This window comes from Molossus molossus, unplaced genomic scaffold, assembly GCF_014108415.1.
Source record: "Molossus molossus isolate mMolMol1 unplaced genomic scaffold, mMolMol1.p scaffold_m16_p_5, whole genome shotgun sequence".
Lineage (NCBI taxonomy): Eukaryota > Metazoa > Chordata > Mammalia > Chiroptera > Molossidae > Molossus > Molossus molossus.
The window spans coordinates 37,169,853-37,188,468 of NW_023425388.1; the positions used below are offsets into that span (position 1 = coordinate 37,169,853).

At 44.8% G+C, this 18,616-nt stretch overlaps 1 protein-coding gene across 1 annotated transcript in view; it reads right to left on the bottom strand.

Annotated features, from left to right (window-relative positions):
• Positions 1-17,858, bottom strand: part of SLC7A14 (solute carrier family 7 member 14) — a 51,693-nt gene extending 33,835 nt beyond the window's left edge. Inside the window, exon 1 of the mRNA XM_036243271.1 lies at positions 17,468-17,858. Within this exon, the coding sequence (XP_036099164.1) occupies positions 17,468-17,771 (304 nt within the window). The 5' untranslated portion in view covers positions 17,772-17,858. The remainder of the gene's footprint in view (positions 1-17,467) is intronic.
• Between the last annotated feature and the right edge of the window lie 758 nt (positions 17,859-18,616).

An 18,616-nucleotide genomic window follows, 5' to 3' on the forward strand; every position in this document is an offset into this window, starting at 1 on the left:
ATTGTTAAGTGCCTACTAAATTGATCACTGGAGTGAATACCAGAGACACAGCAGTAAGTAAGCAGGTCCCTTGACTGTGAAACTTCGATGTTTCAATCAGGAAAGAGTTTAATAAACAGATGACTCCACGTGACAGTATTAATACTATAGAGTATTTATGAGGTGCTCTTGGAGCTCTGTGGGTCAGCGTGGTTCTTGGGAACATGAGTCTCTGGTTGCTGGGGGAGTCTAGGAAAGGGGGAGGCTTTTGAGCAGCATTAAGGATGAGCTGGGCTTTGCCAAGCAGAAACACGTGGGAAAGAGTGGTTGCAAGCAGATGAAAAGGCACAGCTGGAATGATACACGAAGGCTGCTTTGGGGATTGAGGAAGATGAGTCTGCAACGTGAACTGAGAGCAAGTGACTGAAGGCATGGGACTTTTTTAATCTAGCAGAAAAGGACTGGACAGTTTACCTACGTCTATAGTTTCAAAGCTTTGTCTTGTAAAACCCCCTTAGCACACAAAGTCTTATTAGAGGGTCTAGTACGTACATTAGTAAAGGCAAGGTGCCTATGTTTGAAGAGGGGCCGCGGACCCGAGGCTGGCCTGCCCGGGATCTCCCTCATCTCACACCTCCCCCACAACCTGGACTCTCTTCTGTGGAAGCACAGGCTGTACTAAGCATGGTATGGGGATGAGTGTCAACTGCTCCCTGGGTTTGTTCTCTTAGTTCATAGATGATGCAACTGAGCCCCAGACTGAAGTTGCATCTTCAATTAAATACAGAGCTGGGACTAGAGCAGAGGCCTCCTGATATCCAGTTCTAGGAGCTTTAATTTTATTCACTTATCCCCAAAAATGTATCAGGTGCCATCTCCACCATTCTATGCTAGCTTTTAGGGATTCAAAGATGAACAGGATGAACCTTAATCCCTTTTTTGGTGGGTCTTATAGTCTAGTGAAGAAGACAGACCAAAAAAACCAACAATTATAATAAAACAAGAAAGGAAATATTGGTTGCAGGGGGTGGGAGGGAAATGCATGAACTGCTGAAAGGAACCGCAAAATTAAATTTTGAGTAAGGTCTTCCGGCAGCCAGAAGGGCTGTTCAAAGGGAAGGAGAGTATGAGGAGACAGACAGGGAGTGAAGGGAGGGGAAAATAACTTGCCAGCCCTGCAGTTCCATTCAGGCCTCTAGTATCAGCAACATCTTGAGTGTTGCTCACAGTTCAATCTCAGAGGGTCTTGTTTTGTGTGATGGGCACAAGTTGCAGACGTCAGACCTGATGAGTTGTTTTGAACATACTGTATCTATAATATGGGTAGGTAGGAAGGTAGGGGTGAGCTGATCTGGAAAATGGATGAGGTTACTGATTCCTCATTCATGAAGGCAGTTTCTCCTGAGTGTCAATTATCCACCACCTCCCAGACACAGGACGGAGTCAGTTGATGGACTACACCCATGCAACTCACCACATCGGCCCAAACATGTCTTTAAGGAAGTCCTCACCAAATATAGCATTTTGCTGAGATGGTGATTACCCATTTCCTTCTCATTGTCTTAGTTTTCTTAAAACATCTTTGTTCTGTTTATAAATTTGCAACAGAGCTTAGACATGGTTGCGCGTACTGCTTAAATGTAAACTGGGAATAGGGTAAAAGGAGAAATCACAGGACCTCAGAGAGAAACAGGGTGTGAATTCTCTCGGTACTGTTTGCTTTCTCTGTGACACGGAGTTCCAGATGATGGGTGATGAAGTGTCCCCATCATTGCTGTCTCCCTTGAGAAGCAGGTTGCTGGATTCTGCGAATCATCCGTTCAGCCCCCTGTCATGTGCTGTGGGCCCCTGTGATCTGCACTGGTGTCCTTGTCTTAATGTTCTTGATAAGCAAGAAAATTGTGGGTTTCTTTTAAAGGGAGGAAAATCCATCAGGCTGTCTCTCCCTCCTACCTCCCTGCTACTGTCCCTTCTCCTTGGGCAACCTTGGCCACTCACCTGTCAGTGAAGCCCAGGCAATTTTTACAAACGTGTCTGGGAATGCCTGTATTTCTTTGTGTCTAAGAAGAGACTTATAGTTTTTCTGCCAAAGCAGGCCCCAGATGGACAGTAAGAGCCTGTGTTCAGGGCATGGACAACATCGTTAATCAGGGAGTGTATGACACCATTAGTTACTGAACTGACAGGGCTTCAATTAAAGTCGGGTAGTGAACGGAGAACTCAGAAGTTCCCCAAACCACAGCACCAATATATCAACATATAAACAGGAAGGAAAGAAGCTGTCCCCACAGTCCAAGAAGTGACCCTTGAAACAGGTCAAGGAAGTTTAATAATTTGCTGATTAAATGTGATCAGACTACTTAAGTACTCTCTTCTCTAGACCTCCCTCTATGAAACTAATTTAGAGGTTTTAGCGGCCTGATGTCTGTTTCTGTAACAGTTTCTATAACATAATGAATTCCAGTATTGTCTGGTCATGTTATTGTTAATTATCATCATTAGTGCACATTACTTTACTTTTTAAGGAACTGAATCATTTATGAAATGATGAAAATAATGATGATAATAATAATGTTCAGGTAGTTGCTTCCAACTAAAGAATCTATAGGGTTAGCCGTTCCCTGAAGCTGTTCTCTTCATTGCTGAGGTGACGGGGGTGGGGGGTGGGGGGTGGGGGCTGGAACTGCCCTTTTCTCTGTTCTTAACGGTTCCATGTAGGTGACCTCAGGTTAACATCAAGGGCAGTACTGGAGGGGCAAAGATGTTACAAACGGGAAAGGCAGCATCATGTTTTTGGCATTGACCTGTGCCAGGCCCTCACCTGGTGCCTAGTAAGCCATGAGGGAGTGCTGAGGCCCCCCCTCTGCTTTAAGAGAGGGAATGAGGGACCGTGGGAGCCACCCAGCCTCTGAAGAGAGGCCCAGAGAGTGGTTATAACAATTAAAGAGATAATGCACACAGATCATGTTGCCCAGTGCCTGATACAGTCTGTGCTTAATAAATGGCAACAAAAATTATTGCTAACTGTGGCCTTGAGCAGGTCGTCCAGTTCACTGAGCCTTCGTTTTCCCCTGTGGAAAACGGTGACGGTGACTCCCGCTGTGCAGGCTGCTGTGGGTCTTCGGGAATCCACGGGCGACTCCTGGCACACGCAGGCTGTCCTCCAGTGGGAGCTGTGGCTATTACCACACACGAGGAGAAGGGATCTCAGAGAGATTTGCCTGGCAGTAGCCTCTGGAGGTTTATACCGGAGACTGCCTTGGCGGTGGGGCTCAAGGGGCTGGGAGCAAGTTTTGTCGGCTGCTTGGCTGATGGTTTCAGAGACTTGGCCTCTGCAGGGATGTCAGACATCACCTGGAGTCTAGAGCAAACCCTGTGTGCTCAGTTCCCTTCCAAAACAGAGCACGGAAAGGTTTGTTCCTAGGTGTTAAACCTTTAATCTAAAACATCTGTCCTATTCCAAAAATTCTATGAATGATTGTGAGGTGAAGAGAAATTTGTCAACTTCTTGCTCAGACTTTCTTATTTTAAAAAAAAAATTTTTTTTTTTTATCCTCACCCGAGGACATTTTTCCATTTTTTGTTCAGATAGAGCGGGAGGGAGAGAGAGGAAGAGAGAGAGAAACATCGATGTGAAGGGACACATCGAGTGGCTGCCACCCACACGACCAACCAGGGCCGGGGACAAACTGCAACCGAGGTACATGCCTCTCTGGACCGCAGGCCGACGCTCTAACCGCTGAGCCAAACCGGCTAGGGCTTGCTCAGCCTTTCTTATGAGACCTACAGACCCTCACCCAGGTGACTCTGATAAATGAGCCGACAGGCTTTGAGCAGAAGGCAGAGGAGAGCAGAGTTGAAGCGACAACCAGAGGTTCTCTGTCATCCAAACATTTTGCAGCTCGTCTCTCTGTGGGAGTGGGCCGTGCCCCCATCCCTGGAGCAGGAGGAAGCGGCACCGACAAAGGTGACAGACCCAAGAGGCTTCTGTGAGGGGACCAGGCCACCACCCCTTGCCCTGCGAATTTAGTGGACAGAGTTAAAGGTGAGCACCAAGAGAACACGCCCGAGCCCTCGTGTGGTCTTCTCAGCCCATGAGGAGCAGGTGGGACCGAGGTTCCCCTCGGACAGGCTACAGTCAGCAGGTGTCCAGGAGGCTGGGACACAGCAAATCTTTTGTGAGCCTGGATCTGCTCTCTGAGGAGGACCTTCCCAGAGACATTAGAAACCCCTCATAAGAGACGTGCCATCTTGACTTCTTTCCAAACTGGGACAACACGCAGAGAGGATGGAGCAGGGCTAGAAACCCAGGATTTAGGAGGCGGATGGAGAGTCTTTGGGTTGAGGACTTGCTTGCAGTTCCTGCTTCTAGTTCTTGCACCTCTGATACAAACACCTACCACTTTTACCTCCCTCCTTCTCCCCTCCCCCTTTCTACTCCCTGGCCCTCAAAACTCTAGAAGAATTTGGTCTTTTATAAGACATATATATATAATTATATATATATTAACATATATATATATTAACCCTCACCCAAGGATACTTTTCCATTTATCTTCAGATAGAGTGGGAGGGAGGGGAAGAGAGACAAACAGAGAGAGAGAGAGAAACATTGACATGAGAGAGATACATCGATTGGTTGCCTCCCATACGACCCTGAGCAGGCACCAGGACCGGGACTGAACTGGGGACCCCGACCAGGCTCCAGGACTGGAGACCGAACTACAACCTAGTTACATGCCCTTGACCTGAATCGAACCTGCGACTCTTTGGTCCGCAGGCTGACTGACGCTCCAGCCACTAAGCCAAACCTGCCAGGCCAATGACATTTATATTTTAAGGAGTGTTACCACCTACTGGTCTATGAGGGTAGAAGGATGGCATGTGCTTGGTGCATGGTACTGTGCAGTCTGTGCAAGGATCTGCAGGTTACTGTTCTTCCAGTTCCTCACCTACATGGTCCTGATGGATTGTTTCCAAGTGGGCAGCCCCCACTGGGCAATGGCGGTGGTGGCGTATTAGCTGACTTTTCTGCAAGACAGTTCTAGTAGAGAATGGTGACTCCCTCGGATATGTTGGTGGCTTCTCAAAAGAGATTCCTCTAAGGACAATATTAAGTGCTCTTGACCAATTTATAGTATTGTTTGCAAAGGAGCAGACATTTGTATCTATGGTTCATTTTTTAGAGGAATTCATTAGATTGGTCATTTTCTTAAAAAGCCTAAGAAATTATAAGCTGGGGTATTTATAAAGTTTCAAGATCAATAAATATAGCCAAGGGCTATTAAGCTTATTCCAAAATAGGAAGTTCCTGAAGAGTTGATAAGCTCTAATGATATGTTTGTGTGCATATATGTATATGTAAATATACATACACATGTAAAGCTATACATGCATGTATACATGTATTCAACTAATCTGCAAGGGATTCTTTTGGGGGACAGGTCTGTGAAAATGGCCAGTGGTGAAGTATAGCACGAAGTGTTTGTAATGCACGTTAGCAAATCATTGCTTTCCACACACACGCAGCCACGCATGAGCACTCCGTAAAGCAGGGGCACAGGCCATCTCCGAGCCGGATGCATTCCTTGGGTTGTTAAAGCAAAGATCCCTCCTACTGCTCGCCGTTCCGCCTTCTCCATGCAACCGCACCCTTTGCACTGTGATGGCTCTGGCTGCACCCCAGACACGGCTACTTCCAATCCCCGGGCCCTCATCACCGCCCGGCCGTTCAGGAGCGTTTCTGCCGCTGTGACACCAGGGCTTACACCTTTGTTTCCCTGGGTAAGAAGCTGTCCTTCCGTCTGTTCTATTCTCACTTCTCTGCCCACGTTTTTTCTTTCTCCACTGTTGCTTCGTAATTCTCCTCTTTGTCTACAGCCATTTAACAAAGTTCTGCCCTTAGCTCTTTTCTCTGCTCACACCTTTGGCTTTGGTGATCTCACCCCCTTCCAGGGCCAGTGGAGTTTTCCAGGAGCTCCTTGATTCCCTTGGTGGCCGTGGTCTCTTAGCACCAGCCTCTGGACCTAGCAATGTGGGGGGGCGGGGCGCAGTGTTCAGAGCAGGGGGCCTGGCACGTGCACAGCTCCTGAGCTGCCATGGCTGGCCGGTTGGCTCTGTGCACCAACTCTGCCTTGTACCCGGTGTCTGAAGCAAGGGCTGGCGCTTGGCATAACTTCTCTTCATGGGTTTCCATCAGCACTACTGTCTCAAGTGGTTGTCCCATGGCCTTTGTGCCGTACTCATCTCTAGCACCTATTCTGCTGCACAGAGCTGAGGCTGCTTAATATCAGTTGCTCAGAGACAGTCCTTGTCACGGTACCCAGTTTAATTTCCTCATAGCACCAATCACTATTTATCATTATTACATGTATTTATTTGCTTGTTTTCTGTGGCACAGCCTATCTGTATGTTTTAAAGAACAGCCTTTTTGAAGGGGACTCTGCCAGAGGGGTGACATTTCCTCTTGGGCAAATGCTTTCAGAAGTAAAAGCATACTCTGTACACGAGGCTCATCTGGAGAAAGCGGGGGTAGGAGGCAGGCCTGCTGGGTGTTCTGCTGGCTGTGCACGGAGAAGCCCCAGAGTCTGAACCAGGACTGCGCATCTGCACGAAGGACACCTCTAGCCTTGCCAAGTCGGAGGCCTGGCCAATGCTCGTGGCAGCAGTGATAATAATAAGAGCAAACATCACGGAGCACTTACTGTGCACACTGGTTATACTAAGCACTTTGTATACATGATCTTAATCTTACAAGATGGTTATGAGGCAAACGCTATTAATATTTCTACTTACAGAAGATGAATCCAAGATCTAGACAGGTTATCAGGACTTCCCAGTCTTTTCCACCTGACAAAACACGCCTAGATAAAGATACTATTTGTGTGGATATGGGAAGGAGGTCATGTGTAAGGGGGCGAGGCTGCTCGGAGGCAGAGTGGACTAGCCTGGGGCCTCTGCCACCTCCCGGCTGCCCAGAGGGCTGAGGGATCAACACCTTGGCACGTGTAATTTGGGGGAAGCTCTAGGTTAAGTGCATTTCCCAAGTCATACAAATAGTAAATAGCAGAGCAGGACTTGAAGATTAGCTACAGAGACTAATTGCTGCACAAGGTTGACGTGTGTGTGTGTGTGTGTGTGTGTGTGTGTTCGGGAAGTTGAGACATTGGATCTTTCTTTACAAATCTTTCCCTTTCGTAGGTTCGTTTTTTGTTTTTTTTTCTTTATTGATTTTAGACAGAGTGGAAGGGAAAGGGACAGACAGATGGAAACATCAATGAGAGAGAACATCAATTGGCAGCCTCCTGCATGCCCCCCACTGGGGATCAGGCCCACAACCTGGGCATGTGCCCTGACCGGAAATCGAACCGGCCACCTCTTGGTGCATGGGTCGATGCTCAACCACTGAGCCACACCAGCTGGGCTCCTGGGTTCTTTTTTATTACTCTAACTCATACAGGCAATTCAATCCAAATTTTTCATTCTGCAGAGGGAGAAACTAAGGTCAGGAGATGTGAATGACTTATCTAAGGGTCCTGAGCTGCTGGGGACAGAGTTGAAACTAGATCTCAGGGGTCCTGACTTGTGACCCAGGCCCTGTTATCTCTTGCACTGCTCAGTTATGGTGCGTGTGCCTGTCTTGTTGCTTTGCATCGGCGCCGAGCTCTGTCTCAGAGCTCTTTCCTGTGTTCTTCAGCGCCTTGGCCACGCTGAGCCTGAGCATCTGGCCAGTCTTTCCCGCAGCCGCGCTAGGTGCTCTTGGGTGCACTGCCTACTAAGGGCTGCAGAAGATGTAAAAGAAGCCCAGGTTCTCCTGGGTTTGCTGGAGGAAAGTCATTTTCACAATCAGCAGTTGAAGAAACTTGCAAGTTTCTATTACAATATGCTCACCTTCTCTGAACTGATAACTGGCATCCTTCCTACAGGGCTGTCAATCAGCCCTGTATGGAAGAGCTACGTGCACTTCACAACACCCTTCTCACTGTTGACAGGTGACAGGAAGGCGCTGATCTAGACGTCATTTTCATGACCTGGGTTACAGAAGTTTTGAGCTAAAAAAGTTCTCTGCTCTCTTAATAGAATACAATGAGCAACAGGGTCTTTTGAAACCCCAATAAAAGTGAGGGTTTCCTTGGCTCCTTTGATTCTCTTTGGTGAGTTTCTGCCTCTTCCACCTCCCAGGATGCTTAAGAGCAGTTCTCACATGTTTGGGGGAACAAATAAATGCAAGTTTGTGGAATGAATGAATGATCTTAGATCAATGAGAAAGGGTTGCAAAAGGACCGACCCTCCTGATGTTCATCTCTCAAGTCTGGTTTCGATTTAAGGAGGGGAGAACGGTTTGCTCTTAAAAACAAAACAAGGAAACTCACCAGACTAACTAAATAGATTCCGAATCTTTAGAAATCTTCCTCAGTCATAAAAATCCAACCTGAAATGAATACTGGAATGGGGACATTCTGCTTAAGATTTTCGAAGGTCCCCAGAACCAGCTCAAGGAGGAGGTTGGGAAAGGCATCTGCTCGATAGGGCTCTTTTCCCCTGACCACCTCCCCAGGGATTCAGGTACCATGGACTTGCCTGATGATGAATCAGACATGCTCGAGAGCAAGTGAGGTTGGTAGGTAATGAACTATAAACCCTAGTGCTAAACCATAAACTAAGAGTGCCAAGAAAAATACTACTGGGTGTGATTCTTTATTGCCTTTGAGATCCTTCTCACTGATTGAAAGTTATTAATTCACATCTAATGAGAAATATTGGCCTCAAAGATTTCAGAGGCAGCTTGCTGAAATGCAAGGCCATGAGTTTTGGAGTCCTACAGACTTAGATTTCAGTCCTGGCTCTGCAACCAAACATCTGCCTGCCTCTCAGGAAGTTACTTTGACCTCTGACCGTTTGGCTCCTCATCCAAGGGCAGAACTAGAATCACTGCTCCCTCCCCTGGGTTGGTGACATGGGAAGGAGGTGCTACACCAAAGCACTGCATGCAGTGTCCTGCACACTCAGGTTAGTTTGCTGCCCCTCAGGGTATGCTGGGAGGGTCTTCTATACTGGAGTTACCTGTTTCTGTGTTCACTTTCTGTCCCCAGAACGGTGTTGTAAATTCGTTACTCGAATGACATTATTTCAAAAACATTCTTATTTATTATGTATCTTTTCTAAGCTTGAAGGAGCACTTACCTCTTTCCCTCAGCCTCCCTCTTCCACCCATGCTTAAATCCTCTCCACCCTTAGCTTCCTGCCATCCACTGTTAGGGTCTAGTGCCTCATAATCTCTTGCCTGCTCCGTACAGTTATCATATAACCAGTTTCTCCACTTCTCATCTCTCGCTACTGTTATTAAAGTACAGATCTGCCCATGCCATTGAACTCAGGGCCTACAGACTGCTGTCTAAGCTTCTCTGCTCAGTCCCCCAAATCCTTCCTCTGAGAACCTGTTTGTTTAGTGAGTTATCTTGATAGACTGTTTTGTTTGGGAGATGATGGTCTTTGAAAAATGGCCAGGATGAACTTGGAGGGAGATAGAGATAAGCAAACTGCTCTGGATGACATGGACAAGAGCCTTAGGGCTCGGCACTGAGCAGGCCAAGGAGTTTGAAGGAGAAAGTCTGCTCATTAATGGGGCTGGAGGCTGGAGCAAAGAAGAGAAGTTTGGTGGACACTCTGTAAGGGCAGGAAGAATTGGAGTGTCCTACATTCTTTTTTGTTGTTGCTGTTGTTCATCCTCACTGGAGGCTATTTTTCCACTGATTTTTTTGATAGAGTGGAAGGAAGGGTGGAAGGGAGAGAGAAAGAGAGAGAGAGAGAGAGAGAGAGAGAGAGAGAGAGAGAAATATTGATGTGAGAGAGACACATTGATTGGTTGCCTCTCGCAGGGCTGGGGTTAGAACCTGCAACTCAAGTATGTGCCCTTGACTAGGACTTGAACACATGACCCTTTGGTCCAAGGACCGACACTCTAACCACTGAGCAGAAGTGGCCAGAGCAGTGTGTCCTATATTCAACTGTAAGCTTGCTCTCTGCCGGAATGAACTGCTTTATATCTCCCATCTCTGGCTCAAACTTTCCATGAAGTCCACTGTACCTACACCCTTGCCTTGCTGATACGGGGGGGAGGAAGAATTGGGATGTCATCTGGTGAATGAAGAGGTGAAAAAGAGGGGAATTGGGGAGTGAAGCAGAGAGGAGACAGAAGCACCAGGGAAGCTGAGATTCAGAGTTGGGAAAACTAGGGGAATAGTAAGACTCACAACTTCCTAGTTTTATTTATTAAAACGGCTCCAGATTTTCTAATTGTGTGTTACTGGGTATCAGAACAAATTTTACTGAAATATTTCAGGACACACTGACCTCAGTAAACTGAAAGGCTCAAGGTCATGTCCATTACAAGTCTGGCAGTGACAGCCAACTTTCCTTTCTTTCCTCGTCAACAGAACCTCTGAAATACTGGGGTTGACAATATACCCAGTCGGAAGATTTCATTTCTCAGTCTCACTTACCGTGGCTAAGTGTCCAGGTTTTAACCAATGTAAGCAGTGGTTACAGGAAAAAAACTTATAAGAAAGATTCTTATAAAGGGGACAAATGTGGGAAGTGACCTGCCCAACTTTCTGTTCTCTTTCCTGCCGTCTGGAACCCAGACATGGCCACAGAGAAGGTAGGTCTGGTTTCTATAGCAGAGTAGTTCTTAACCCTGGCTGCACATTTGAATCCTCTGGAGAACTTAAAAAAACAAAACAAAACAAAACAAAACAAAACAAAACAAAACAAAACAAAACCAACCCAGGCTCTACCTCAGCCCAATTGAATTAGAATCTCTAGGGGTGGATCCCAGGTACCAGTATTTTAAAAAACAAATGAACAGAAATTAAAAGAAAAGTTCAAAGATAAGCCATAGACTGGGAGAAAGTTCTGCAAAAACACGTATCTAATAAAGGTCTTGTATTCAGAGTATATAAAGAACCCTTCAAAGTTAAATGAAGAACCCAATTAAAAAATGGGCAAAAGATTTGAACAGATACTTCACCAAAGAAGATATATGGATGGCAAATAAGCACATCAAAAGATGCCCAAAATATTAGTAACTAGAGAAATGCAAATTAAAACCACATTGAAATATCACTAAATAGCTTTTAAAATGGCAAACAAATAAAACAACCACCAAAAAACAATGACAATTGGGAGTGTTGGCAAGGAACAGAGCAACCGGAACTCTCACGTTGAGCTGGTGCGGGTGGAAAACAATAGCGCTACTTTGGAAAGGCATCTGGCAGTTTACCATAAATATACACTTACCACAGTAACCAGCAATACCACTTCTAAGTATTTACTCAAGAGCAGTGACAACTTGTGTTCACACAGTAACCTGTACATAAATATTTGTAATGGCTCTATTTGTAAAGGTCCCAGACGGGCAGTAACCCAACTGTCATTCAACTAGTACATGGATAAGCAAACTGTGGTATACCCATACAGTGGGATACTGCTCAGAAACAAAATGGGACCACCCACTGATACAAACAATATCAATTTATATTGCATCATACTAAGTGAAAGAAATCAAACTCAAAAGGTTACCTGCTGAATGATTCCATTCATACGACACTCGGACAAGGTGAAAGTGCACGGACAGAGCAGAACAGGGGTTGCCAGGGGTTAAGGGTGGTGGGAGAGGAAAACAGCAAAGAGGTGGCATGAAAGAATTATGTAAGGGTGATGGAACTCTTCCGCATGCTGATTGTGGTGGAGGTTATACAACTGTATGTTGCTCAAACTCATAGCATTGTATATTTAAGAGGGTACATTTTACTGTATGTAATTATACTTAATAAAGCTGACCACCCCTTCCCCAATCCATTTTTCAGAAAAAAAAAATTCTTCAAGTGATTTAAATTCATAGTCAGGGTTGAACGATATTGTTGGCACAAAAAATCTGAATCTAGATTCTGTTATTTAAATGTTGATTTCTTCATCTGTAAAACTGGAGATAATAGAACCTACTTTGAAAAGGTATTGTGAGTTGTAAATGTGGTAATATATGGTAAGTTCCTAATATGGAGTTTGGCACAAAACAGTGAAAACCACTTATTTAGTGCTGTCAGGCATTGACCAGGCATTTTACAGGCATCTCATTTAGTCTTCACAACTCTATGAAGTTTAGTATTATTTATTTATTTATTGTTATCCTCACCCGAGGACATTTTTCCATTTTTTTGTTCAGATAGAGTGGGAGGGAGAAAGAGGGAAAGAGAGAGAGAAACATTGACGTGAAAGGGACACATCGAGTGGCTGCCACCTGCACGACCCAACCAGGGCTGGGAACAAACTGCAACTGAGGTACATGCCCTTAGCAGGAACTGAACCCAGGTTTTTCTGGACCACAGGCCAACGCTCTAACTGCTGAGCCAAAACGGCCAGGGCGAGGTTTAGTATTATTATGACCATTTTCAGGGTGAAGACACTGAGGCTCAGAGAAGTTATGGAACCTGCTCAAGTTTTCACAGGTAGTTGGTGGCTGAGCCAGGTTCCAGTCTAAAATTAACAATGATTACAGTACCACTTATGAAATCTTAATTTCAAACATCCCACTCTTTTACTTCACTTCTATTCTCTAGCATACTTTCTTAATATTTTTATTTCAGTGATTTTTTTTGAACTCATTGAAAGCCCCAATCTCCACTGATCTTAACACTTCTCATGAATCACCACCACCCTCATGTTCTCACTTCCAACCTACATCGTGTGGTCCCGCACTATTTCCTCAGCCTTGGAAAACACTCCTAACTCATTGCTTTCTTCTCTCTGGCCGGCAGAAGCGAAACCTAGTTAATCACAACTTTTTATTTACTCAACTTTTGCAACCAAGTAGCCATTTATCCTGGAGATAAGTGCAGCCAGTGGAGACTGAACTCACCTTCAAATTTATGACCACAAATCTTAAATGGGCAATGCACTTTTCCCACTTTGGTATGGCATCTACCAGCAAAGGTGTTAGCTGTGTTTATCCTATCCTAGCAATATAAAGGTGAACACGTGACCTAAGCAAAGCCAATTAGAGTCTTTCCCTGATATTTGATATGTAAATACTGGTGAGGGCATCTTTTCCTTTGGGTTGTGAGGTGTAAAGGTGAAGCCCTGGATCCAGCCATTAAACCAATACATTTCTGATTGGTTGTTTTTGGTTACCATGGTTTTAAATGGAAAGAGTTCTGATTAATCGAGAGACTTGAGGGCAGGAACAGTGGAGATAGAGACAGAGAATTGGTTTGAGAACTATGTAGGAGGAAAAACTGGTGGGACTTGTAATTGAATGTGAAGGGCTGAGGTAGAAAAGGTTGGGGATAAGAGGGGAGAGAGAGAGAAAAAAGAGAGAGATAGAGAAGAGAGAGAGAAAGAAGAGAGAAGGAGAGAGAAGAAAAGAGAGAAGGAAAAAGAGAAGAATAAGGAGAAAGAGGAAGAAGAAGGAGGAGGAAGAGGAGGAGGAGGAAGATGAGGAAGAGGAGGAGGAGAGAAGAAGAAGAAGAAGAAGAAGAAGAAGAAGAAGAAGAAGAAAAGGAAGGAAGGAAGGAAGGAAGGAAGGAAGGAAGGAAGGAAGGAAGGAAGGAAGGAAGGACGAACCTGGTTTGTTAGAAGAGGATACATTTGAAATATGTTGAATTGAGGTGTGTCTGGAACATCCAGACAGAAATGTTTGGTAGTGTGAAGCTTGGAGGACATGTAAATATGGTTGAGATGTAAATTGATATAAGCATAGGGATATTGATGACAACTGAAACAATGAGAAAGGACATAATCACCTTGGAGAGTGTAGAGTGGGAAGAACCAACATTTAAGGAGCAAGTAGAGAAAGGGAAGTCATGAAGGAGAAAGAGAAGAAATAATCAGGGAGGTATAAGAACTTTATATTCTTGTACAAAGTCAAGAGAATGTAAAATAGATGGCATGACTTTGTCAAATACAGCAGAAAGTTCCAATAAGATAAGTGCTGAAAACTATCTATAAGACTTGGCAAAGACGATGCCGTTGGTACCCCATTAAAATTAGTTTCACTAGGTATTGGGGGCAGATTCCAGAGAGCAGTGGGTTGAGGAATGAATCAGAGGTTAAGAGCCATCAATGAGCATTTTTGAGGAGTTTGAATGACAAGGAGAAGAAAAAGATTGGAAGTTGCTATTGGAGAATGTGGGCCTAGAAATAATTATATTTTAGGGCGAGAGAGACTTGACTAGGGGAAGAAGCCAGCTGAAGACAAAATTGGAGAGAGGAATTATTTAGAATAGAAGAGGATAGGGTTAGGGGCTCAAAGAATTGAGTTGTCTTGAAAGTGAGGACATGTTACCCTATGAAACTGGACGAAAGATGGCATAGGGATATGTGGGTGATAGTATAGGGACATATTTGATGGTAGAATATTTAAGGAGCTCATGGCAGATATCTTCAAGGAATCAAGGTTGTCTGCTCTAAGGAAAGAGATAAATTGAACAGGCCTTGAAGAGAGAAGTGAAAGTGCAGAAAAATGATTGAGAAGATTTGTCAAAGGGCAAGTGAAAAAACTTGTGAGCCTGGCAGAGGGAGGATAGAGACCCTAGCTTTGTGCTGTGCTCATCTGTGGGCTTGAGTGACCTTTCCCAAGAGAGCTTGTTCATCCAGGTGCAGACTTGGGAAGGTAGGGATTCTTGGATAGATTTTAGTGGCTGAGGAGGTCAGAATAAATAAACACTGTGGGCCAGGGGGCATGATTCTCAGGAAGAAGAGTTTTAATGGATGCTTGTCACTGACAGGCATTTTGCCAAAAGCTTTGCATCTATTTTCACATTTACTCTTCATAACAGCACCATCAGTTAAGCTCTCTTATTATCCCCATTTTGCAGATGAAGAAAACAAAACTGAGAACTCTGAGAGGTTCTAAAACTTTCTGAAGAATACATAGGTAGGCAGCAGCTTTGATGTGATGGAGGAAGAATGGGGAAGGGGCAGAGGAGGGGCAGATCCTCCTGACCTTGTGAGTGGGTGAGGAGTGTGGGAATGGCATTTTCCCCAGCTTGGGTGGCAGGGCAATGGTGTCCTCGGGTTGAGCCAGGTTTTAGTTAAGGTCAGAAGGAGAAAAGGGCCACATAGTAAAAACTCAGAGGATAGAGGAGAGTTTGATTATTGTGATATGGAGAAGCCGTCAAGGGAGAGACAGTCTGTGGGGATGATGATGATGTGGGAGTGGAAAGAAGACAGTAGAGGGGGACTGTCCTTAGTTTAGTGACAAAAGATCATAGAGTGAGAGGCCTGGTTGAAGAAACCTGCTATAAATATGTTAACCTGGCTGGGCTCTAGGAGGGTTCTGGCAGGCCTCAGCAGGGAGATGAACTAGTCACAAAGTGTAGAGAAGTGTTCTGAATGTCACCATATGTGGAAAGGGCTTTTCTTTTGGCATACCAGTTACTGGTGTAGTACCAGGGCCGTTGGTGGAACTAAAACCCAACTATCTAAAGACAAGCAAACTCCGGTTTGTAGCATTTGCCAACTTCTGTGATATAAATACTCCCACCATAACTGATTTCAGGTTAACCACATGACTTCACTAAATGCAAAGTTGGAAGAAGTGTGCAAAATCAAGGCTCTTGGTGTAGGCTACAGTACAACAATGGTTGTTCCAATTTCTGAGCAGCAGAAATATCTAGGTTATTAGCACCATAAGCACTGTGATAAGCCTCCTAGAATGCAACTGGGCCTTGTTACGGATTCTAAATGCAATGTAGCTTCATGAAGGACAAGATGTGGGTGATTCATTCATAGGAAGTATCATGATCTAGGAAGCTGGGCCATCACAGGATGGATCTAGAGGAGACTGCACCCTGCATTAATTGGGCAGGACTCTTAGCCATCTGCCCCGTACCCTCTGTAGGGCCCCCTGGTTACAAGTCTGCCTTTTGTCCTACCATTGCTAGGCTGTTCTATGTGGTAACACTTTAGATTTATAAACTTATGGCAAAAATCTGGCATCTTCTCCCAAATAATTTTTTTTTGCCAAATAAATTTGAAAATGACTGTAATCAGGTTAATAGCATTTTAAGTATCTATGGAATTTTTTAGGTTAATAATTTATTTTCATCTATAAGGAAAAATCTTTTGTTCTACAAGAACCTCAACTGTTAGGATATTCATGCATATTAGAGAATGACTTTAGAAAAGGAGATGGTAGTAAAACCATCAGGGAAGTAAGCCATGACAGGAAACAGAATCAGTCTGGAAATATTTCCCTCATCAAATTAAAAGGGGGTCAAATGTAAACCAGCACACTCTCTGGTTGCATGTTTCTAGTCTGTGCATCCCACATGGATGAAGACCATGCAGTCTGGGTATACAATATTAACGCAGAACTTTTCTTGGGATGGTATGTAGTAGCACACAGACCTCCCAATATAAGTTAGCATTCCTACTCTCATCACACATTTGAAAAGACCATGACATTCACCCCTTCATGAGTTGAACCACATGATCGACCTCATACTTGTGCATTTTAACCATCAAGAAGCAGAATGCTTTCCTTCCTCTTCCTGTTGAAGGTGCCTGATGACCTGTCTCTGGCGTTCAGGGAAGGTACTGTGTGGGTCACAGTTCAAGAGAAGAGGAGGGAAAGGAAATAGGAAAGGCATCTAACAGGTGATAAACCCTAAGTCCTGGTATCGCATTAAAAACAAACAAATAGCCCTGGCCAGTTCAGCTCAGTTGGTTGAGTGCCATCCCATGAACTGAAAGGTCACTGGTTCCATTCCTGGTTAGGGCACATGCCCAGGTTGTGGGTTTGGTTCCTTGGTTGGGGTGTGTACCAGAGGCAACTGATCGAAGTTTCTCTCCCCCTCTATAAAATCAATAAAAACATATTTAAAAACAAACAAACAAACAACAACAAAAAATAAATAATGAGCTTTGTGATTCTTTCTCCAGGAGGCAGAGGATGCTAGCTGAGCTGGCTCTGTAGAGTATCAACCTGTGGTGACAGATGTGCTCTGTGAGCCTAACGATGGCTTTCCATTTCTAGCTTGGTTTCCTCCTGCTCGGCAGTCTCAGTACCAGTTGGAAGCTCATCGCATCCCAATCATATCTGGTTTTCTGACTTATTTTGCTGATCTTCCCATCCTTTATTTATTATTTATATCCTAGCTATATTCACCTCCTACCCCTATAAAAGAATCGTAAGGGAGAGTTAGAATAAAAATGGAACCATTAGGACATGACAGGGAATAAGAAGTTGGGAGATATCTGGGCACCAGAACAAGTATTTTTATCAAAAAAACCAATGAAAATGGTAACTACTACAGTTGAGTCAAAACGTCTCCCTCAACTCCCCAGCAGTCCAGGCACAAAGGAAGCAGGATGACTACTTCTCTGTCACTTCATATCTCACCACCGGATACTCTAGAATTGTGGGATGAACAGGGATAGGCCGGCAAGCATGCTTTTCACAGACCTCATGCTGCATGGAGACCCTTACCTGATAATATGGATGCAACAGCTGCAATGATAAAGGACACAATGACCCCAGGTCCTGCCATTTCCTTGGCCACCAGGCCAGACACCACGTACATCCCAGTGCCCACGCAGCTGCCAACACCAAGTGAGATGAGGTCCACAGTGGTGAGCACCTGGGCTAGTTTGGTGCCATGTGCCGTGGTGGCCCCTGTTCCCTCCAGCATGGACTCCACCGGTTTAGTGCGCAGGATCCTGGAGTGCATGGCATACCAGGAAGCCCCCCACTGTATCCGCCGGGGGTCCAGGGAGGCGAGGAAGCCACTCATTCTGAGTGGTGGGGCTTCTGATGAAAGTCGACTGATGGAAGAGGGCTGCGGAAGCCTTAGTGGATGCTTCTGGAACTCATTTAGTGCACAGGGATCTTCCTTTTAGGAAAGGTCCAGACGGACCCAAAGCAGCTTTCTCCTGGGCATGAACGTCTGCAGGAAGAAGACGAGAGGAGAAGATGAGACTAAGTGGGAAACAAACCATGACTTGGAGGCATGGTGGGAGGTCCATGTACTGCCCTGGGAGAGCTGACCTATCCTGTGTACTCATATGAAGGAGGGTACATTTCCCCCTTCACGTCCCCTCACTCCTGAATGACAGTCTGTAGTTTTCACTGTGTTGCATCGTCGTTCTGCAGAGGATGGTCTGAGTCAGGGCACTGCCACTTACTGCTCTAGGACCCTGTATAAGTGACGTCACTTCTCTGTACTATGGTTTCAACGGTACAATGGGGATAATAAAGTCTGCCAAGTGTCTATGTGAAGATTAAATTAGGGTATGTCTGAAACAAGCCCAAGACAATGCCTGGCACATGAAATGTGCTCATCTGTCCAAACTTTAAGTGCTTTTTACCTGACTTCACTAAGACCTGGTCTTGGGCATATCCTGTGGGGACATAATATCTTCGTTTTAAAATTAATGATGTAAAATTAGATCTATGATTCTCAAGAAGGCCAGTGCCATCCCACAGGGTTGTTTTGGAACCTTGCTCTCAAATGAAATGAAAAATGTTTTTGTTGTTGTACACACCCAGATATTTTTTTAATGTGCATAGATAAGTCTAATAACCAGAAACACACATGTAAAGACAAGTCAAGATTAGTAAAACATTTCATAATTTTTT